General features: G+C 41.2%; 2 protein-coding genes across 3 annotated transcripts; one reads left to right on the top strand and one right to left on the bottom strand.

Moving 5' to 3' along the window:
• The first annotated feature begins 500 nt into the window (after positions 1-500).
• Positions 501-11,778, top strand: LOC119734223 (sec1 family domain-containing protein 2-like). The gene is given in 17 exon segments (XM_038207592.1): positions 501-783; positions 1,576-1,823; positions 2,006-2,083; positions 2,514-2,675; positions 3,327-3,467; positions 4,009-4,083; positions 4,799-4,930; positions 5,606-5,781; positions 6,331-6,436; positions 6,833-6,890; positions 6,893-6,959; positions 7,545-7,751; positions 8,160-8,320; positions 8,731-8,833; positions 9,559-9,714; positions 10,576-10,708; positions 11,385-11,778. Coding segments are annotated over 16 exon segments (2,025 nt in total). The 5' UTR covers positions 501-783; positions 1,576-1,640; the 3' UTR covers positions 11,472-11,778.
• Positions 11,779-12,528: 750 nt separating this feature from the next.
• LOC119734222 (protein SET-like) lies at positions 12,529-21,823 on the bottom strand. Of its 2 annotated transcripts, none has more exons than XM_038207591.1 (7): positions 21,636-21,823; positions 19,958-20,139; positions 19,160-19,282; positions 17,689-17,805; positions 16,789-16,962; positions 16,056-16,211; positions 12,529-15,207 (listed from the first exon to the last, which is right to left on the bottom strand). In XM_038207591.1, the coding sequence occupies exons 1-7, from the start codon at positions 21,706-21,708 to the stop codon at positions 15,154-15,156; spliced, it is 879 nt and encodes a 292-aa protein (XP_038063519.1). In that variant the 5' UTR covers positions 21,709-21,823; the 3' UTR covers positions 12,529-15,153. The 2 variants fall into 2 exon arrangements, with proteins under 2 accessions (XP_038063519.1, XP_038063518.1); XM_038207590.1 differs by having other exon boundaries at positions 19,958-20,142; positions 21,636-21,817.
• Positions 21,824-21,995: the final 172 nt, after the last annotated feature.

Raw genomic sequence — 21,995 nt, 5'->3', positions numbered from 1 at the left:
ATTGCCCTCTATTGAAGTCGGACAAAGGGTACAATTCTTCTGCAATGAACTGTCACACTGGTTACACCTTTTTGATGGTGACTTACAGAAGTTGGACATCCATGTTACCTCCCCCCCCCCCTCCAATTTTATAATTTCTGAGCCCCCCCCCCACCCCGCCCCCTTTCGGTGATGATGATAGTGCCCCACGCACTTGCAGTGCTACATACATGTACATCCACCTCTGGATACATGTATGTAATACAATATATGTGTCTGACACAATGTCCATTCCTGCCCATACGTATTGCACAAGAAGTTTCAATCTTGGTCATATAAGAGTTGTATTTTCATCCACTCTATCATTATACAAAATAATTTAATGCTGACACGTTAATTCAAGGACACCGTAGTTTAGTACTCAGTAGTCGGGTTTCATTCCGTGGGTGTGTAAAATCACAGCAAAAGTTGAAAGGAAACCAGACAAGCCAACATGGCAGCCTCCATAAGGTAAACACAAATATCAATTAAACGTACGAAGATTTTTTTACCCCACAGTAATTGCTGCTTAAAATATTCTGCACTGTGGTGTGGTTATTTGAAGGAAATAGAGTCACCAAGTTCGTAGCGTGCCTAAGTGATTTACTGCTGTACAATTGCTTGATAATATGCTTGTTGATGATGTGGAACGGGCTTCCAGAGAAGAGGTGGTAAACGCAAAGACAACAACCAGTTTAAAAGCAAAGAAAATGGATATGGGGTTAAAAGGCTTAAACCTGTAAATTACACCCATCAATCCTAAGTGTAAGTGTAACTAAGTGCTTTGTCAATTTGTTTGGCGGTGATGAACAAAAGTTAATCAGTGTTTAATGTGTAGTTTAATTTTTGCAGTGACAGTGTTGTAAAGTGTAATGACATGAATAAAGTCATTGTATAATGTCACAAATGCAATGTGGCTATTGTTAATACTAATACTAGTGGCAGTCAACCGTCAGGTTCCCTGACCTGGCAGCAGTATTCATCGTCAGGTTCTTTGGCTCTTGGAACCAGAGTAGGCCTATCAAGCGAATGGTTCTCGGACTTTTAATTTTCTTTAAAAATCCTCCAAAGCCACAGATCACTAAGAAAAAAATGAAATCTACTTCAATAAAAAATAAGATTTGATTATGAAACATAAAAAATATAAAGAAAAGTTTTAAAAGAACAAAAAAAAAACAACCAAAAACCAGTGACATCATTTTGGCCTCTTTGTCTGTTGCATCATGGAGGATTCCTCCATGGTTGCATCTAGCCCATATAAAGCTGGTATGTCATTTCCCAAGTCCAATGGCGGCCATTTAAAAAATAAACTGGCGGCCATCTTGAAAAATAGTCTTGTCGGGCGGCCATTTTGGAGGGGAAAAAAGGGCCTCCACGCTTCCTTTTTTTCAAAAAGGCAGGACGCTACACATGTTTTTTTTTTTTTTAATTTTGCCTTATTGCAGTGACTTGGGCCAAAAATGAAAACTGTACTGTTTCATTTCAACACAAATCAAATACTGATAAAATGTCAACAGTTTGTAACAATTAATTTACATGAACCTTCAATATTTTCAGCATTAAAGAAATATAAAGGTCCTCATCAGAGCTCCCTAGTCTTGAAGGAACCAAGAGGCATTACCATGGCAACCTCAAGGAGCCTCATAGCCAGCTGCCGGGTAGGCTGGGAGACGGTGTGCCATCATGTCAGCAAAGCTGTGGTATTCGTTGATAACCCAATGGCAGAGTGCCTTCATTGGTGCATCGGAGGAGGGATGCTTCTCCGTGCGGGAGCCGTCAATATTAAGGAGTTCTCATCATTTGAGGTGAGAGCAGAGAAAACTCAAAAGTGAAATCCAAAATGGATTTTGCAGTTTCTTCCAAGAGTAGCAGTCAAGAACCAAACAAATCCCTAGCCTTCCTTCCCAATGTCCTGAGATTGGAAAGAGTGGCAGAAGAAGCTAAGTCCATTTTTAACCAAAGCTAAATATTGTTCTTTTTTTATCAGAGCGCAACACCAGAGCAGAGAAAGGCAGTATTTATTGTGAGCGGTTTGTTGGCTGACACTGTGGAGGAGATTATCAAGGTATGATATTGTGAAATTAAAATTCATTTATTATGAAAGATAACTTACAAAAAGCAATAAAAAATAAAAGAAAAATAAACGCTTCATTATCTAATATCTTTGTCTGAATTTGTAGTTTCATGACTCCCTTTACTTTTCATTGGTATACTGAATGGATGGGCTTGTTCCTGGCTGAAGCACTCATCAAAAACGGCTTGTGAAATTTGCCAATTTGCACATTGCTATGATATTGCTAATATTTCCTTTTCAGCAAGTTTCTGAAATCGAAACACCTAGTCATGCACACATTGAGTGAGTGGATTTCATTGTGAACAAGATAGTGTTTGATTGCATGTTAGAAATGCTTGACAATCAAAACCTCATAGTGAACAAAATAATTACCGGCTATAAAAAATGAATGTCCAGATTTGCTTATTGCTTGTATCGTCAGGATATTGTGCAGGCCAGTGACTTCCAATACTGCATTGTCATAACAGCTGTGCCTCAATCGCTACATATACATCTCCTCGGAGAGGGTCTAGGTGATGGCTCAGCAGAGAGCGCCCTCTTTGGACAGTTTGAAAACAAGCTGCGGAAGTGGATGGGTGGCCCAGTAAGTTGAGCTTGTGTCTGTTTTTTTGTCTTTTTTCTCCTGGTATTTACTGTTGTCATAGACAAGTGTTGCCGATGCTGGTGGTGAAATTAATAGCTTAACACTGACCCGTGGCAATTTGTGTGTCGGTATCCTTGGAATTGCAGTCAAGTAAATCACTAGTCCATCCCGGGTACAGTCACAAGTCCATCACAAGTCATCACAAGTCCATCACAAGTCACCACAAGTCCATCACAAGTCCATCACAATTACAAGTCCATCACAAGTCATCACAAGTTCATCACAAGTCACCACAAGTCCATCACAAGTGAATCACAAGCCCAGTCATAAATCAATCACAAGTCCATCACAAGTCAATCACAAGCCGTGTCACAAATCAATCACAAGTCCATCACAAGTCATCACAAGGTAATCACAAGTCCAGTCATAAGCCAATCATAGCTCCAGTCACAAGTCAAATCCTAAGTCAAATAAGTCTCTTTATTACAATTTACAGGGGATGAACAATGACAATGAAATATGGTTGACTTGTGATTGTCTTGTGATTGACTTATGATTGTCTTATGATTGACTTGTGAGGACCTGATTACGATGTTTTTCCAGCTACACCATGTTCATAACACACTCACATTGTCCATACATTTTTTTCAGATTGCTGAAGCACAAGTTCTCCACATTCCACTTTTTGCTGCGCCACTCTGCCCCAGCCTGTTTGTTGTACCTGCCTACAGTACCATGTTTCCCCTCTTGACCTCTGACCTGGTCAAAGTTCAAGACAACAGAGAGAATAGGGTAAGTGGTTCTTCTCATCTCCTCTCAAAGGGGACCTATATATGCATTTAGCGGACAAGTACTCCCTTAACAATGACAGTTAGGCAAAGTTAAAAAAGAAAAAGAAAAGGTATTTGAACTTGGACGTAGATACAATTTCACTCAGTGGAAACACATAAAAAGACAAAAATTATACAAAGATATGATTTAAATGAAAAAGGGAAGGAAAAAAAGGAGGTGACCAGGAAAAATAAAGGAAGCGGGCGGGGTCGAGAAACTGGTGTATTTGTTTACTTGGCCTCAGAAAGAGTGCCAATATTGAAGGACCATTGGATGACATCTTGCATAGGCAGACTGGTAAACGTAGATTATGTAAAATGTTAACAGGGTAAGGGAACCAGTTAAGTTTCACTTAAGAAAGGACACAATTTTGAGATTGATCCAAATTGCACACGGCATTGTGATTTCCAGATAATCCCCTAGGAATCTGGGAAAGCTCAGTTGCCAGGGTAATTATCCCCGACAACGTTTCTCAATTTTTAAATTTTTTTTTCCTTTACAGGGAGACAAGTCATCAGATAAATTTGATGATATTGAGCTTCATATGCTACCCATAGCTCTCCAGACACAACTGAAGGTGGGGTAACTCTATTTGTTCTGGTTTTAAAAAATTTGGTTTAAATTGCAAGGAACCCTATATTTTAGTTCGGGATGGGAGGAGGGGGGGGGGGGGAAGTCTGTGGTTTAACCACTCACTGTTAACCCCCCCCCCCCCCTATTGTGATGCGATCAAGCTAAATGAGTCATTTGTCAGGAATTTTTATGAGATACAGGCCAAAATAGGGTCACTTCATCACATCACTTCATCACATCTCTTGTTGTTCCGACTTCCGTAATTTTTGAACTAAAGATGGTACCAGCATGCGGTTTTCACAGCAGTAATGCTGAGATTGTGCTCTTTTGAAATTCGCAATAAATAAATTTTTGACCAGGTTCAACAAACGACTCATGTAGCTTGATCGCATCACGTGTATGCTTTTAAACATTTTCACGGGAAATTTGTGAATGGGTCATGAAAACAACAAAACAGAGTTGCAAAGTTTTAGAAACTAATTTTGGACCCTACATGACGGTATAACCTTTTTATAGTTTTGTCCGTATGAGCTCTGAGCAAGAACAAGAGCTACTTTAATTTGTCTGGTCTACTTCATGTCCATTGTAGATGTTGGGTCCAGAATAATGTATGTTCATGCTGGAAAAAGTTACAGCATTGCAGTTTCAAATTTTTAACTGAACATTAACAAAATGAGATAGACACTCTACCATTGCCATCGGTTATTCTCTTTCTACAGATGCTAGTCTCCGGTATCAGCAGTTTTTGCGAGCAGCTGAAAGTCAACGAGGACGTGTATGCCATTGGTCACACCAGCCGGCTGGTAGCCACAGAGCTAGCCGCACTGCCTTCAGCAAAGGCTAGAAGGAAGGTATGGAAATTCCAAAACACAAATACTGTCAATTTCTGATGGGCCTTCAAAACGTAATCAATCGGCAATTAATGTCAGTCGGCTTTGAGAGAATTTATCCCTTGTTCAAGTTTGGCTGCTGTAAACCATGTTATTCAGAGTAACATTGTGTAACATACAAATGAGAGTATATATTATACGAAGAACACTTCACTGGTTCACACGCACTAGTGCAATTTACGGTTGATCAAATGTACGTATACCAGCCTGTCTGAGACAAGATGGCGCCCAATGGTCCTTCAATGTTGTCACTCTTTTCCATTTTTACCATTGAGGGGGTACTTGTGCACGGAGCTCTTATAACCACAACGTTAAACCAAAAGCAAGTTTCGAGCAAGAACTTTGGTTAACTATTGTTAGACTATCTTTGCTCGAACCCATGCTAGATAAGTATAGTTGGACTAGTCTGTAGTTGACTATATAAGACCAGCCCACCGCGAGGTTGGTCGCATTGCTGGTGACAATAACCACACACATCATAATGCACAGGAGGTAGCCAGGATCAAGAAGTTTTATGATGATGTGCTTTGACCATTGTTTTGGCTTGAGACATTATTGCAGAGGTGCAAGTCCATTAGTCACCGAATGGTCCTGTTCATGGTCGTGTTCTAATTCAACCGTTTTTTCGCACTCCAGGCAGCTCAGCACAGAGCCTCCATCCTCCTGATAGACAGGGCGCTGGACCTAGCCGGTGCAGCCAGCCACCTCAGTCGAGAGACTCTAGCCGACCGAATCCTGTCCCATCTGGATCGCCTGCCGGGGCACAACACAGACGTCACTGTCAATATGGCTGATTTGTTCTCATTAGGAGGGTATGCAAAATGTTTTTTGAGATTATTATGTAGGGCGTCTTTGAACTCTTGTTGAAGCCCTAGCTATTTCCAGTTAATTTTCATCATTGCACTTAATTATAATATTCAGATACATTTAATTTACTATGTTTTAGTCGGTTGGTCTTCTGTAGTTTGGTTCCGTCCTGATTTCTGTTCTATTGAATTTAGAATGCAGTCAGAACAAGTTAGTTTGCCATTGAGGTTTATTTGACAATCCATTGCTCCTACATATTTTGACCGATTTCAACCAAACTGTGTCAACAGTATCTGTAGCCCAGCCCCAACATGTCACATGACCAAACTGGGGTCAAAGGTCATCATGGGGTCACTGGGGTCAAACACCTGATATTTTACTCAAAACACTCCTCCTTCCAGAAATTAGGTGGCACAATCACGTGACTCATGCATGAACACGAATTCGTTGGCCCGCAGCTTCCGAGATCCGATCGAGCTTGTTCAAATAAAAAGGGTGTTTTAGGCAGCCAATTTTTTTTTTCAACTGAAACACTTTTGCTCAAACTTACTCAGAGAGCAGCCAGGTTCATCACAGGTGATATATCCGGGATGTTTGTCTCATCCGGCCGATCCAACCTCGCAATCACTCCTGAACACTCTGATTACCACAAAACAGAAGGTATGTATGCGATATATATTCTTAGTTCTGATTCAGTTGAGTCTATGCTGTTGTGCAACTCTGCACCCAGAAGTAGTCGAATGTGTGACAGATTATGGTAACGGTTTGGTTTATTCCAGAGGGAGTTGAGAAGCTTCTTGGAATAACCATGCCATGTAGTCCAATCTTTAATAATGTATGATGCTGACCAGTATTGTGGATGTTCCCCTTTGTACACTCACGCCCATTCCCCGAGATAATCGTTATTGAAATGGAGCAGCCTACAATATAACTTTTTTTGGAAATTCTCAACTCATCATGCAGACGATTTAACTTTTTTCCAAAAGTATTTCGAAGCATCCCCCATCAACAGTTTTAAAAAGATTATCGGGAAAAGCATTGTTTGGTTATTTTCAGGAGAGCGTAATGGATGTCAACAGGCAGCTAGTGGACAGCATCTCCAAGGAAAAACTGCCCTGAAAATCGGCGGGAAAATAGGGCGTGTCGGTCCGGAAACCTTACAGACACATCTACAACTCTTCAAGTGAGTTATTGTATTGTCGCTACACACAAGGTTGCCTTTGGTTCATATTTGACTTGTTGATTACACTGAGGTCTAATGTGAATGATGCCAGTCTTTCAAATGAGGGTTTAAAACACAGCCGGGGGTCAGGTATGGCTTGTGTCCTCAGCAACATAGTTTGCTTCAACTGCCTATCTCTTATGTTGATACAATTTGAAAAAAAAAACGTACTGGGCATAGGCTTCCTGTAGCAAGCGCTGTTCATCCAACCAATGATATGGATATTCATAATTCATAAGAAAAGTAGTCCTTGATACTGAAAACCTGAAATCATGCAGTTGAAATCTGAGTTACATCCACTGCTACAAAATTGATCCGTTTCAAATATTTGACTCACTTTCTAGGCCATTGGAGAGGGTAAGCTTGTTCAAGTAAAGTGCCCTGCCTAAGGACACAATGCAAAGTCGGCAGCATGATTCCAACCTTTGATGAACCTTTCGTGATTTAAACCATCGATGAACCTTTAAAAAATGCCAACCACTGGCTTAGAATAGCTCTCTGTATTTCTTGGAACTGTTCTCTCCTTCTCCGATTCGCTCTGTACAGGAACAATCCAGATGCACTCCGCAGGAACCTGGGCCTGCTGCAGGTTGCATCCGCCTGTGTTGAGACCCTCACCCACCCAGGCCAGGCAGAGTGGGAGGGCAGCCTTAGTGCTGAGAAGCTCCTCCTACAAGGGATGGGGGATGATGCAGGGGCACCAAGCCTGGACCAGATACTCACCATCCTGGAGAAAGGACAGACGGAGAAGATGTGAGTGTGGTGACTGTTTGGGAATTGCCGAGGGTGTTGTGTAACTCCAACAGAGCTACACAACAAACTTTTTAAACAAATTGAAAAGAAAGATGGATGAGAAAATTTTACTTACCCTCCCAGATCCTGAAAAAAAAGACTGGGAGGTCTGAGAAAAAGATGGCATGGGGCTTAATTGATGCCCTTGAAAGTTGATCTCTTTTAAGCTTAAGGGACAAATCTGAGAAGCAGATCCAACAGAAAACATAGATCCCTATGAAGAGTTACTCAAACCCTGTACAATGCTAACTTTCTATATGTGATCTGCTGCTTTGTTCTACCCAGGGCTTGCCAATTAATTTTTTTGATAGTTCCAGCTCTCCAGCTGCCAGTTACGCAGGCTCATCTTTTGTCTTTCTCCTGCCTCAGGTCCCATAGCCTGGACACCATACTTCTCCTGCTGGTCTTTGCCTATTCCCTAGCAGGAGATGACGGTGTCAGCTTTGATGCAGATGAGAGGAGCTTGAAGAGCCTGCTAGTCCAGGCTATCCTGGCCCAGAAGGCGCCCTCAGAATTGATTACACAATTTGGTACGTCTTGGGACCGTTCCGTTGTAATTTGTTGACTTAGTGTTAAACTACACAGTCGCCGATCTTCCTCTATTCATAGCCCTACCCATTATCTAATGCCCAAAATACCTAGACCACACATATGTAGGTTTCCAGGTCTGAGTAATACTACACCACATTATATTTCAGTATGGACTCTGCGCATCGACACTCGCTTCGTGACCACTCAAAAGAGGTCCAGCGTTGGACACACTGGGTGCGAGCACAGGATCACGTGCGCACAGCAGAGTACACTTGACAAATTTTATTCTGAACGTGCACAAGCCACGCACAGGCTTGCTTTGTTAAAGCACTATGCGTTGGCCGACAGGAAAACACGACTCACCCAAAGTCTGCAGTGTTTATTCTTAGATGTGTTGGTTATTTTGTAGTCGGGGAGACACATTCGGAAGACTCAGTCAGAGAAGCAGTCAATAAACTCTTCAATAAGCTGAGGTCAATCGGCAAGTCCAGGGGTCATCTGCAGCAATTCAGGTCAGTACAGCAGGCATATCGCCCTTGTCTGTTCAAATTCTGGGTTAATTTTAGGGTTGACCTTTTTACTCTAAGTTTTTTTGTCAAATGTCTTATATCAAAAGGGATTCTTGGAAAATGTCATTAGGGATTCATTAGGTATTGATTAAGTTGATTAAGTGATTTTGTGATTGCAGTTCTGTTCGATTGGCACAATGAAAATACAGAGAGGCATGCAATGGAAGGGAAGTTAATCTGAGAGCTAAGCAACATTGGTTGCATTGGTTCCTAGTGTTGTCGTCGAGTCCATCACAAGTCCAGTCGCAAGTTAATCAAAAGTCCAGTCACAAAAGTGGATAGTGGACATACAATAACAGTGGAATGCTTTGTCAAAGCTCGTTTGAATAGCTTGTGATATGAATGGGGACTGGAGGACTTGTGATGCACTTGCGAGGATTTGCAGGGACTTGTGATAGCCGCGACTACAACAATTATGGTTCTTGGTGTTTTGCGGGGAGTCTTCCTGGATCCTCCAGAATCCTCCAATCCATAGGAACCTAATGACACAATGTAGTTCAGACAAAAGTCTTTCAAAACATCTTGGTGGAATTGGAAGGATCTAGGAGACTTATGGTTAAACGAAATACCAGTGCAGATCTTGGGAACTGGGTTGTTCTAAGGCTCCCGATCTTCACCGTTGCCATGATCCCGTGTACAACATGAAACCTTTTCTCTCCTACATCCAGGTCCATTTTTGATCACGGTAGCATGGTGGCACCGGCTTCCTACAACCCCTTTGTCAAGCAAGTCCTGGAAGCGATCTTCAGCCCCAACAAGCCTGAACTCCCAGATGTTGAGTACAAGTCGACGGGGCTCAGGGACCTCATCAAAACCGGCTTCAGGTGATGCTTAGGCCAAAAAAAAAAGTCTCCGGTTTCTGGTATGCGCGCGCGTCGCCGTAGCCATGCGCGTCGGCAAAATAAAAAAGTTTTTTTTTCAATGAAAGATGATGTCTCAAAACCGCCAAACTCACTGGTTTGACTGGAATCCTGCTGCTGCACAATTTTAACGTGTTTTTAGATTGGGTTATGGTCGAGAATAAGCTTTATGTGGTCTCTCTGGACTCCGATATATTTGCACTAAGTTTAGTCGGGCACCATTTGCAGTCATCAGCCGACATTTGAAGCAAAAAAATCAGGTAAAAAAAAAAAAAAAGCCGCGTCGCCGCACCACTTTTTGGGCAAGCTCCATACCAGAAACCGGAGACTTTTTTTTTTTGCCTTAGATCAGATTTTTTTTCATTTGATCAGTTTCTTATACTTTGAAATATTTATTATTGATTGATAAATGGGCATTTCCAGGGTCGTTCTGCTTATTCCCATATCTACCCTTGAATCTAGTTTCTAGCCTTTAAATCTTGTGTTTCTCAAAACGTTGATAAGACTTAAAATTTCCAATTGCAATTTAATCTTGTTTTTCTTTTTTTAGGAAGTATGAAGCTTGTTAATATTTAACCAAAATACTATTCGATTCCTCAAAAAAATTGATCCCACTTTCAGGATTTGGTCTAGTCCCCCTCCCGCTAGGAAAGATAATTAATTGTTGTCTTAACTTAGGAAGGTACCTGACTGAGGTTGCAACAGTGGCTGTTGTTAGGAGCTGGTCAAAATGTGACTTGATGCTATGCAACGTATCTGTGTGATTAATTACTCCATTGATTTTCTGTTACTTTGCTAATAAATTTCCATCTCTTTCTGATTCAGATTTTTTGTGAATGTGAGCAAGCCGCGGCCCAGCGACCACCCTCTGTTGATCGCCTTTGTCCTGGGCGGGGTTACTTGCTCAGAGGTCAGAACGATCAAGGAGACCGTGGCTAGCCACTCCCCAAACATGCAGGTAAGGAGGTGGGGACTGGGGGTTGGACACTGGGGGAGGGGGGGGGGGGGGGGGGGGGGGGACTGGGGGTGGGAACTGGGATGGGACTGGGTGTTGGACACTGGGGGCCGGTGGACACTGGAGGTGGGGACTGGGGTTGGAAAGTGGGGTAGGGACTGGGGGTGGGGACTGGGGGTGGGGACTGGGTGATGGACACTGGGGGTGGAAACTGGGGGTGGAAACTGGGGTGAGGACTGGGGGTGGGAACTGGGGTTGGGGGACTGGGGTGGGAACTGAGGTGGGGACTGGGGTAGGGGGTGGAGAGTGGGGGTGGACACTGGGGGTGGGCATAGGGGTTGGCGCTGGGGGTGGGGGTAGTTTAACCAAATGGACTGTTCATGAGGGTGAATAATCATAATCATTTGGAGGGGGAGGGTTTAACATTTGGAAGGGAAGGGTAACTATTTGGTTTGAGCCAATTTTAAAGAGATGATAATATATTGTGGCTTAACAGATTAACATGCTTGCAAGAACTGGTCATATGCAAAAAAAAAACAGCATTTGCTGCTTTTCCGAGATCTGCAAATTTCTGTGCTGTAAACACCTCTTGGGATAACTTTGTTCAATCTTGAATGGGTAGAGTGATAAAAAGAATAAGTACAAATCACTTTCAATTATTTTTCTCCACACAACACAGGTGGTCATTGGAAGCACCTGCATTTTGAGACCAACAGACGTTCTGAGGTTTCTACTTTGTCAGGACAACCTACATCCAACATCATGATTGCTGACTAGATGTGGAGGGCGGGGTTTGATGCTGGTGGAGGGGGGGGGGGGCTTCAAATAAAATGTGTCGCTGCATGGGAGTGCAATGCATAGTACATGTACATGTATATAGAATGTTGCAATCAGTTTATGAGCTATTTAATCCTCCTGCTATCTGAACAGTCACAGACAGTCAAAAAAATCAATCCTCTTCCCCTGCCATGCCTTTTACAAGGGCTAGTCACTAACGGTTAGATCATATTTCAAGCAAGCACTGTGACTAGTCAAATTCAGCCAACTGGCAAAAGCAGCCAAGTGGTAGGCACAGCTGGCTTATCAATCACATACAGTCAAAGCATAGCTGTATCAAGTTACATTAACAGTCACAGCCAGTCAATCTTGCTTTATGTAGGCTGGGAGCTCTGAACTATTGAAGTCACTTTATTGACTGCAAAGACTACTTTGCACAGAATGTATGATTGCATACGAGGGTTAATAAGAGACTAGGTATGTGCTTGCAAATATTGGCCCGAGCTGAAGGCGAGGTTCATGTCTCAGCCCCTAGCCAGTTTTAAACATGTTTAATACCAGCCAAACAAATATTTATTCCCATTTATAAATACCTTTCTGTTAAAAAAAGGCAACACATCAAAAATTAAAAATTTCCAACAATTTTGTTCAATCATTCTACTTTATGTTTTGTGAAATACCCCTCTGGCCATGTCTATATGTGCCTTGCGTGCGTAGTGCTAAAATCCCCTTATATGGACATTAGTGTGCACGTTGCGTACTGTGAGATGTGGCGCAGAACGCAGCAGTGTATTTCCGGCTCTTGACGGGGCTCTCGACCAATAGGAAATGGTAAACTGTCTCGGGTATTTATGAATTTGTCTTAAAGATACAGAACTTGATCTCGAGGATGTTTAAATCAGCAGTGCTTGGAATTAGATAAATACTGACTGAAGCTAAGATGTTTTCAAAGGAAAATTCTTGATATTGCTGTCTAAAGTTATATTTAAATATTAAACAAACTTCCAATCTGGCAGAAAAATAAATAATGTTGACACTTTCAAAGATTACGAGACGGTGCGGCTCTTTATTATTTGAGGTATCAACTCCGGTTAAAAAAATCTAACCAAAAAAACACGTAAACACACCAAAAAATCAAAAGGTCCAAAATAATTCTGGGTTGAACGCTTTTCCGAGTATTTTGTTGTTTTTATTCGACTGAACGCACAGAGAATGCATAGACATACCTCCCATCAAAACGTTGACAAAAGTGTAAGACATGTACATGAACAACATGACTTCAAGATTTCAAGTTCATAACACAACCTTAAGCATTAGTCTTAGTAATAAGTCACCATATTTACAGACATTTGACATTTCCCTTTTTTCATTTCAATTATGGGTTCGGTTGATGGGCCAGAACTGGTTCAAAGATTTGAGGTGTTATTTTTTTTTTATACATTAGGACAGTTTAACAAATCACCAATTACAAAAAGAATCTTTAATGGAGGTAGAGTGAATATGATAAGCTAAATTACAGAACGATGGTTTGTCCTAGGGGGGAGTTGGGTGAATTGTCTTCAAATTTCAAATGGGTAGCATCTGATTTTCAGTTGATTGGAGAAAATAGAAGAGTGATTCGAAGTTTTGACTTCGGCAAATTTTGGACATCATCTTTTTAATTATGTGATTTCCAATGAGATTCTTGATATGCACGAATCCAAAGCTAAGATTATCAAAAGCTCTGCAATTCACATAAAATATCCACCTGTTGATGCAACAAATATTGAACTCTGGAGACTTGATAATTTCATTACAAAACTACAAAACACAGAGTGTGAAGCCAATAATTTGTCAGTGGCTCTGGCTACAATTGTCATTGGGTTCGTGTTCACCAGTCAAAGTCATAGCCGGTTTTGACATAGTGGCTACTTGGTCTAGATCCCCGTGTACAGAAGTGCTATACAGTTGGTCATCACATCATGGGTACCAGACTTGTAAACACACTCTACTATACCTTGTGTTGTACAGTTGTGTTGTCATGATCTTGAAAGTGCACCAATGTTAAAGGAGTCAGAATAACCCAACCAGTAAATCACAAATGCAAAATGCACATTGTTCTCACTCTAATTTCCATGACATTCACAAAAACCCAATTTTATTTTGGAATTAATTTTTCTTCTCATATTACAAAAACATGTGAATCGCACTCTACGATGGAGAACTATAAAACGATCTCCAATTCAACACTATGTATAAAACACAAAGGACACAGACGCAGTTTAATTTCCCCCTTTGCTTTCCCTGACACTATAGGGAACAAAAACTGACAGAGGTTGAGATTAAAGTCGGGAAAAAATACCAAATAATTGTAACTAAAAAAGAAAACCAAAACATAGGAGGGAAAGAAGCCATACATCAAACATCAACTACAGCAGACCCCAAAGATTTCAAGTTTTTTTGTGTTTTTGAAATGATTCAAGCATTTGTATGAAGGATTTGCCTACTCATCAAGTGTTTTTCAAGAGCTTGAAAACACTTGCCTCGATAAGAATGAAACCCAAACCTGCGTAATACAGACTTTCAACTTTCAAGCATTTTTATTGGTTCCGTGCACAAGTACTGACGTCTGACGCTCACGCGGCCGGCTTTGTGCACCTTCAGAATAAAAGTGGTCGTGCGTACTTTGCGCTATACCAGTAAAGCGCCCCCTCTTGTTCACGCACGGAGCCTATAGTCGCCTCACAATTTGAATCCTCATCTGTATTTTTAAGTTGACACTGTTGTGAACACTTATTGTGCAAATGAAAAAAAAAACCAAACGTGTGTCTCTGAGCAACTGTGGTCAGTAGAAATCATTGAAATGTGGAGATTTCTTCAATTTATAAAGCCCCATACTTAGCAAACACGGAGGAATGTTTATTCTACTTCATCTACAGATACCATTACATGTAATATTTTAACAGCAAAAAAAAAATTTAAAAAATGAAACAAGAGGGATGATACTTTTCCTTTGGAGAAACATGCTGTCCCGTCTCCAAAAGACGGGAACGAAATTTATCTTGATTCAAAAGCAAAATTGGAGTCTGGGGGTGTGTTGTGGCACCTTTTACTATAAATTATAAAAAAAAAACACTGGAAAGCTGAAAAGCTCGCAAAACTTTCAAGTTTGCGGTGAAAAGTCAAAATCGGTTTAACAACGGAAAAAGTACCATCCCTGAACGTCAATAAGCAATCCTTTTTTTTTACAAAATCATTTATTTCCCACTCAAGATGGAGAAAAATTCCTGCACTTAACAAGTCAGTCTTGGAATCCAACCTGCTTTGTATGAATTAAAATCGTTTGGGATCCTTAAATAAAAAAAACCCAAACAAACAGCATGGCGCTTTTACTACTACATTAATATTAGTCTAGGACATCGAATAAATCATGGATGACAGGGCGGGGTCACTAACAAAAAAATGTGAAGTGTTTCAATCCAACAGCAAAATACAATATTTTGTGTATGATCTTACCCCTTGCCATCCTAAAGAGAAAGGTTCCTGGAGAGTTCATTCAATTTGTCCCCTTTTTTAAATTTTCCAGTAGAAATAGTGAATGTACAACTCCTCATGATGATGCTGGTGGTGGTGGTGTTGACGATGATGCGTTACTGTGGTAACCGTTGCTGGGAAACTAAGAGATGGTTTTTCTAGGCATCACCCTCTTCATCTTCGTCTTCCTCGGGTACATCCTCTTCATCCCCCTGTGAAAGTGTCAGACAAACTTCATCAAACCTTTCATTCAAAGTCTTTGACTTTGATTCAACAGACCTCTAATACATTGTATACAGTTCCTGCACAGAGAACGGTCCTGTGACATGCATTAGTAGACAAATGTGCTTTTGATGGTGCAGAATTTAAATAACACCCAGTCTTCTAGCTCCTCTCCAATCAAGTACCTCCCAAACAAAATTTCCAAGCCCCTCCTCTCCTGTCTTCGTTATGTACCTCCTCTTCAAAGTATCTAGCTCTTCCTCCCCTATTACGTACCTCCCCCTCAAAGTCTTCTTGTCCCTCCTCCGCCATTTCATACCGCCCCTTCCAACTCTTCTTGTCCCTCCTCCCCCTTTTCGTACCGCCCCTTCAAAGTCTTCTAGCCCCTCTTCCCCCGTTTCGTACCGCCCCTTCAAAGTCTTCAAGAAGACTTTGAGGGGAGGAAGAGTCCCATGTTACATACCGCCCCGTCAAGTCTTCTAGCCCCTCCTCCCCTGTTATGTACCTCCCCCTGGAAGTCTTCTAGCCCCTCCTTCCCTGTTATGTACCTCCCCCTTTAAGTCTTCTAGCCCCTCCTCCCGTTACGTACCTCCCCTTCAAAGTCGTCAAACCCCTCCTCTCCTGTTTACTTCCCCTCAAAGTCTTCTAGTCCCTCCTCCCCTGTTATGTACCTCTCCCTCTAAGTCTTCTAGCCCCTCCTCCTGTTACGTACCTCCCCCTTAATAGTTGTCTAACCCCTCCTCTCCTGTTACGTACCTCCCCTTCAAAGTCGTCTAACCCCTCTTCTCCGTTTACTTCCCCTTAAAAGTCTTCTAGTCCCTCCTCCCCTGTTACGTACCTCTCCCTCAAAGTCTTCTAGCCCCTCCTCCCCTTCATCATCTTCATCATCATCCTCATCGTCGTCCTCATCGTCGTCTTCCTCTCCATACTCGGCGATGTCATCTAGATCTCCTGCTTCACTGTCCTCATCGCCTTCGTCCTTTCCGTCAGGAATCTAAAAGCGAGGAGAAGAAAACAATTACGAAAATGTCGACCAAGCTTTTGGTTGCATTACCTTTTTAAAAAAAAATTTGCACGGTATTATTAAGAATAATAACACTGCTAAATCCGACACGATCCTACAGCGGGTAATTTTCGACATGGCGCGACAATATAGGTATTCACCAAAACACCTCTTTGTTCTAACTGTTGGATTTAGGATTCAATTGGAAAGGGAGGTGAAGATTAACCATCCGGTCTTTGAAGATCCACGTTTGTGCAATAGAATCTATTATTTTAGCTCCTGGCCATCAGGGAAATGGGGAGCCTTACACAATTTTCCACAGATGCTAAACAACAAATACATAGTAATGTCAGCCAAGGCAAGGTTCCAAGGTCTGCAGTAGTCAGAAGCCAATGGGGAGGCCTCAGGTACCAGACCGAGATGGCTGCCAGAATGGCATCAATGGGCCTTCATTACAACTGTTTTTTTTTTATGCACATAAACTAACGACATCAAAAGCAAGGTACCAAGCTGTGGAGTAAACAGGAACCTCAAGGAGGCCTCTGGGTACCAGACCAAGATGGCTTACCAGGAAGTATTGGAGCGGGTTAGGCCAGATGTCGTCCTTGATGACCTCGCCCAGCTCGTCGGCACCGGCATCTGTGTGGTCATTGAACCAACAGAAGAAGCTCTCACTGTCCGTGTGTGGCCTCTTCTGGGCCATGCCCTTCTGCTGGACGGCCGTGTTTCTCTTGGTCAAGTCCTGCCGACAAGATAACAAGGGGAGTCAGGCTGCTGCGTTGTATTTTACTTATGTCTCTTTTTAACATATATATATGGTCTGAAGGAATTCACTTGTTTGGTATAGGGACTGGTTATCAAATTCGTGTTGTGTTACTTTTCTACCCTTCTAATAAGCCTCTGTACTGATGATGTCACACTTTGTTTACGTGTGTGCTCTCCTATGGTGCTCAGTGGACCGTGGGCCCCCACTGGCTCCATAGGAAAGTGCACATGTAAACAAAGTGTGACATCATCAGTACAGAGACTCACTCTGTGACAGTGGATCGAATCTCAACCCATGTGAATACCGTGTAATTAAACACAAACCTGCATGAACAACACCAACGGACACAATAATTTTAGAGTGCTTTACACGAAAAAATGCCACACTCTTCAATGTGAATAAACTTCCTGGACACACTTTGTGTGAGCATATCCCATTTCTGATTGACAAATACGGTGAATAATTGGAAAATATTCAATATCTGTTTCCAATGCCACATTTTGACGGGGATGGTGATTTCAGTCGTTCCCATAATCAGCGGATTTCTTACCAGAATAATTATCAGGAGATTATGTCCCATCACTTAACTTTTTATTTACTTCATTAAAATCCAGATTTGGATTTTGTTTGGGCTCGTGGTAATTTTTTTATTAGTTAACACAAAAATTTAAAAAACCCAAAATTCCCAAAATTTGGTTTTACCATTCCCGGCTTCCACTTGATGGCCGACGACTGTGATGATGGGTCCCCTGAATCGTTGAGGTGGAATTCCTTGTGGATAACTTCATTCTCAAAATATGGATTGTTAGGTTTGAAATGCTGCAGAAAAAAAACCAAGCAAACAAAGTGAAAAACACCTGAATAAATGGTATATATACATGCATGTATATTAAATTTTTTTTTTAAATTACGCTATCTTGTAAATCCTACCACAGATATTCTGCATTCTACTTTCATGTACTTAAATTCAGCCTGAGCCCAAAGCAATCATGACTGACATGCTTTCTGCTGCTGACCGATCTGAGCTGCAAACTTTATGTGATTATTGGGGCTGCTTTCCACCGAGTTGGGAAGCTCTAAAGCTGCATTTGGTCTTTCTAATGATTTATTCATCTTTAGTGACGTGTTCAGAACATTAAGAAACAAACAGAAAGCGTTAAAAAAAAGAAGGGGGGGGGGGAAAGCAGTCACTGCAAGGCTGAGTAACAAATAAGCAAGTTTTTTATCTGGGCTTTTTGAAAAAGTGAATAAAGCAGCCCCTTATTTTTTGCCCCCCCCCCCCGGATTTTCCAAGATGACGGATGGATTCTTCTATTTTCTCGACCCTTTGCTGATAGAAATTGAGTCCAAAGGATCTGTCACCCTTTCTACACAGCTACAGCATAGCTTAACAAATTGCAAATGTATGAATTAAAAAATTAAAAAATAATAAAGAAGAGGGTGGAGAAAAATGAAGCGGGCAGAGAAACTGGTCTATTTTTTAACTTTTTTTTGTACTAATTGCAATGTCGGATTAGGCCAACAAAAAAAATAGTCGGTTTCTGGTCAGACCGAAGTTCCGGAATTGATGCGGCGACGCGGTTTTTTTTTTTTCAAGCTTGTATTGTACAGACAAGGTGGGTACTATTTTGCTTTTTTGTGTCCTCATTATACATTGGTGTCCTCCATAATTTGCCTTGGTGCCCTTTATCATTTGCCTTGGTGCAATTTCCCCATTCCTTGGTGCTCCTTGGTACAAAAATTTGAGGCGCGACAATAGAGGGCGCTGTTGTAGCTTCCGTGTTAATTTGAAGAAAAAAAAGAAGGTTGACCGAGTATTTTTTTTTTAGCCTTAATTTGTAAAATCTCTGATTCCTAACGAAAAACTACTTTAACTGTAATTTGGATTAAGTTGCTAAATAAAATGTGCCCGAGGTATCATATTAACATAATAAACTTAAGTCGAAATGTAATTTGGATAAGTTGTCAATTACAGTTCAAGTAGGCCAGATTGTAAAGTAAACTTGCCTGAAATTAATACTCATCAGGGACAAAATCGTCAATAAAAAAAAATCTGAAAATGGGACGGAAGGTCTGAAAAATATTTTTTTTCTGTATTGATAATGTCCTTCTCTCAGATTCAAAAAGCCTGAATTCCGACCAAAGTCTTAAAAATCTCATGCCTGATACTCACAAATAAGATTTTGTAGCCCGACTTGATATCTTCAAACTCTTGCACCTCCACTTTGGTCAGATACTGCAGTGCCTCCTCGTCCTGCTCATCTAATAACATTGACACTTGGGGATGGTGTAAGAACTGGTAGTTGGAGCGAGCGAGTCAAGGAGCCAGACTTCAAAATTACTTTTTTTTATCACATGGAAAGAAGTAATTCCATTGTTTTTTTTTATTTATTAATTTATTTGTAAGATTTATCCAGAGTAGCTTATATTCACTATTCGGTGGTCCTCCATATAGGGCCCTGACATTGATAAAAATGATTATAACATAAATTAAAACTTTATAAAAAAGGTTGTAAAATATAAAACAATAATTGTGCAATACAGCAACACAGAACAGCAAGGTTTCAAAATACAGACCCAAGCGAGATAAAATAACCAACCCTAACCCTACTCAATCCTCCAAAATTAACTCTGTTAGGAGGATTTTGGAAGATTGAGGATGGTTCCTAGCTAAAGGGCCCATGTCACAATTTTTTGGGGGGGGGGAGGAGAGAGGATGCAATTTTTTATTATTTTAGAAACCCTTTACAACCTAGCAAGCATCTTAAAATCAAGCCCATTAGACACGGAATGCAAAACATTTTATTCAAGGCAAAAATGTGGGCTTTAGACAAGACAAAAACATGAGTTTGATTAATTTTTTATGCAAAATGTTGTGCTCAGTGCTTAACTTGATCCTTAAAAAACTACTCTCTGCTCCTCCATGAAATTGTGATCTCTGCAATTACACATTATAAATAAGAAAGGATACGGTCGTGACCCAGAAGTGAGGAATCTTCTCAATCATCTTCGCCCGCTTGTCGAAGTGGGGCTTCCTCAGTTTGTTGTACTTCTGTTCAACTTTGAGAATCTCCTCACTGGCCTGCTCGTTCAGTGCGTCGATCTCGCTCTGAACGCTGTCGATGGCTTGCACCGCCACCTGATTGACGTCCTCTTCTGAGTCAAAAAGAGAAAGAGAAAAAGTGGAATTATCTTAGTAGAGTAAGTAAGAAACCAATCCATTTTCAAACCCATCTATGCCACCTGAAAGAGAAGAGTGGCTCCAGGAAAAGTCAGAGGTATACCATAGACTCCTCGAAGGGTTTCCCTGGAGATCACGAGGTCAAATATAAAAACATAATCTTAGAAAAATAACCTCCAACTTCATTTTCAAAATAATTCTCATTTACAAATGAGAATTGTAAGTTGTCCTCTCCAACATCAAATCACGTCAATCTCCCCTGTAGCATTTCCCCCCAAATTTGAAGCATAAACTCCAACTGGATCCAATGTCATCTAAATGAACTAGTACTACAACCACCAAAGCTCAAATTCTGTTTGAAACTCTGCATCTTAATAACTTGTACGTACTGAAATAATCTAGGCTGACTTAGCCGAATAAACATATCTCAAATATCGGACTTCCTCAATGGAGTCACACAGCGATGTAATTTCATGCTTAAAACGTTTGTTCGCTGAATTTGAAATCTGGACTTTTATTTCACATGTTACTTGCTATGGAAACTATTTACCTGGTTTATAAATCTGGATGTCTAGTTATCATGTAATTTTCAGGGGCAATTTGGAGGGTGTTTGTCCAAAATCAAGGCAGGATTTTTCTCAAGGTCGTTGGTCATGCACATTTGACCGGTTAATTTTCCCTGGTGGTTATTATTTAAGTAGCTTCCATGACAAACAGCAGGGACAGAATAGTCTAGATTTTAAATTCAGGAAACATGACTTTTTTTTGCTCTAAATACACGGAATTTTTTTTTGCAACCTGACGCCACTTCAGCGGTTGTGTACAAAGTCTATGGAGGGTCCAGACAATTTTCTAAGTACATGAAGTATTTCCTAACAAAATTGGAAATGTTTCTCAGTCCCAGATTCATGTCTTATCGTCATATTTGGAATGACTGACCTTCATTGAGATGATATATGAAGAAAAAAAGTCGCGTCAGGTTGCAACAGTCATGATAGTTTTTCCAAATACACTTACAGTCAGTACAGACACAGTTCTGTTGCCAGTAAAAAAAAATAATGGGTCCACATTACAATGGAATTAGCATTGGGAAACTGAAAGAGGGGAATATAGGCCCAAACAATCACAGTATTAACGATATCAAAGATATGCAACGCAAGCATGGTGAATTTTGAGAAGAAATTCACCAATGCACTTGTTGAGTTCAGAGCACTATTCACTGGTGTCGGAAATACACCTCCGACTCATTGCTCTCGCAGATACAATGCACGCGCGCCAAATTGATCTTCATGAGCACGCCATGCTTTCCACATGTATTTCTATCAGGCACACAATGCCGAAAACAATGGACGCCACCACGACTTCCACACGTTGAATGGCAAATTCCTCCCCAACCGGCCTTTTCCGAGACAAACTACCCGCACTGGCCGGCTCGATATACCCCACAGAATCCCCTGGGCGGGCTTACCTTCAACTTCGGCGACATTTTGGCCGTTGTTTTTCGTCTCTTCTTTCCTTATTTTGGCTGGTGGCGACGACATTTTGTTCGCTTCACGAGGTTGACAGTGGGGAAAGTGCGCATGCGCTGTGTCACAAAGGGCACTCGCTTGGGATTTTTGCGTTTCGCGGGAACACGTTCAGATTGTGCATATCGTCATTGGGTGGCGTTGAACAGAACGTGTTACGTGTACAAAAGTACAAACGCATCAGAGCCGCGCACAAAGAATGCGCGGTTTTAACTGCAGTTGTCATGGTCGATTATGCAGATCGGGTTTATCTTGTTTTTTTTGGTCTCCAAAATGTTGAAAATCACATTAAATTTCTCCTT

The sequence above is a fragment of the Patiria miniata genome, unplaced genomic scaffold (genome assembly GCF_015706575.1).
Source record: "Patiria miniata isolate m_02_andy unplaced genomic scaffold, ASM1570657v1 HiC_scaffold_27, whole genome shotgun sequence".
NCBI lineage: Eukaryota > Metazoa > Echinodermata > Asteroidea > Valvatida > Asterinidae > Patiria > Patiria miniata.
This window is presented reverse-complemented; position numbering and strand designations above follow the sequence as displayed.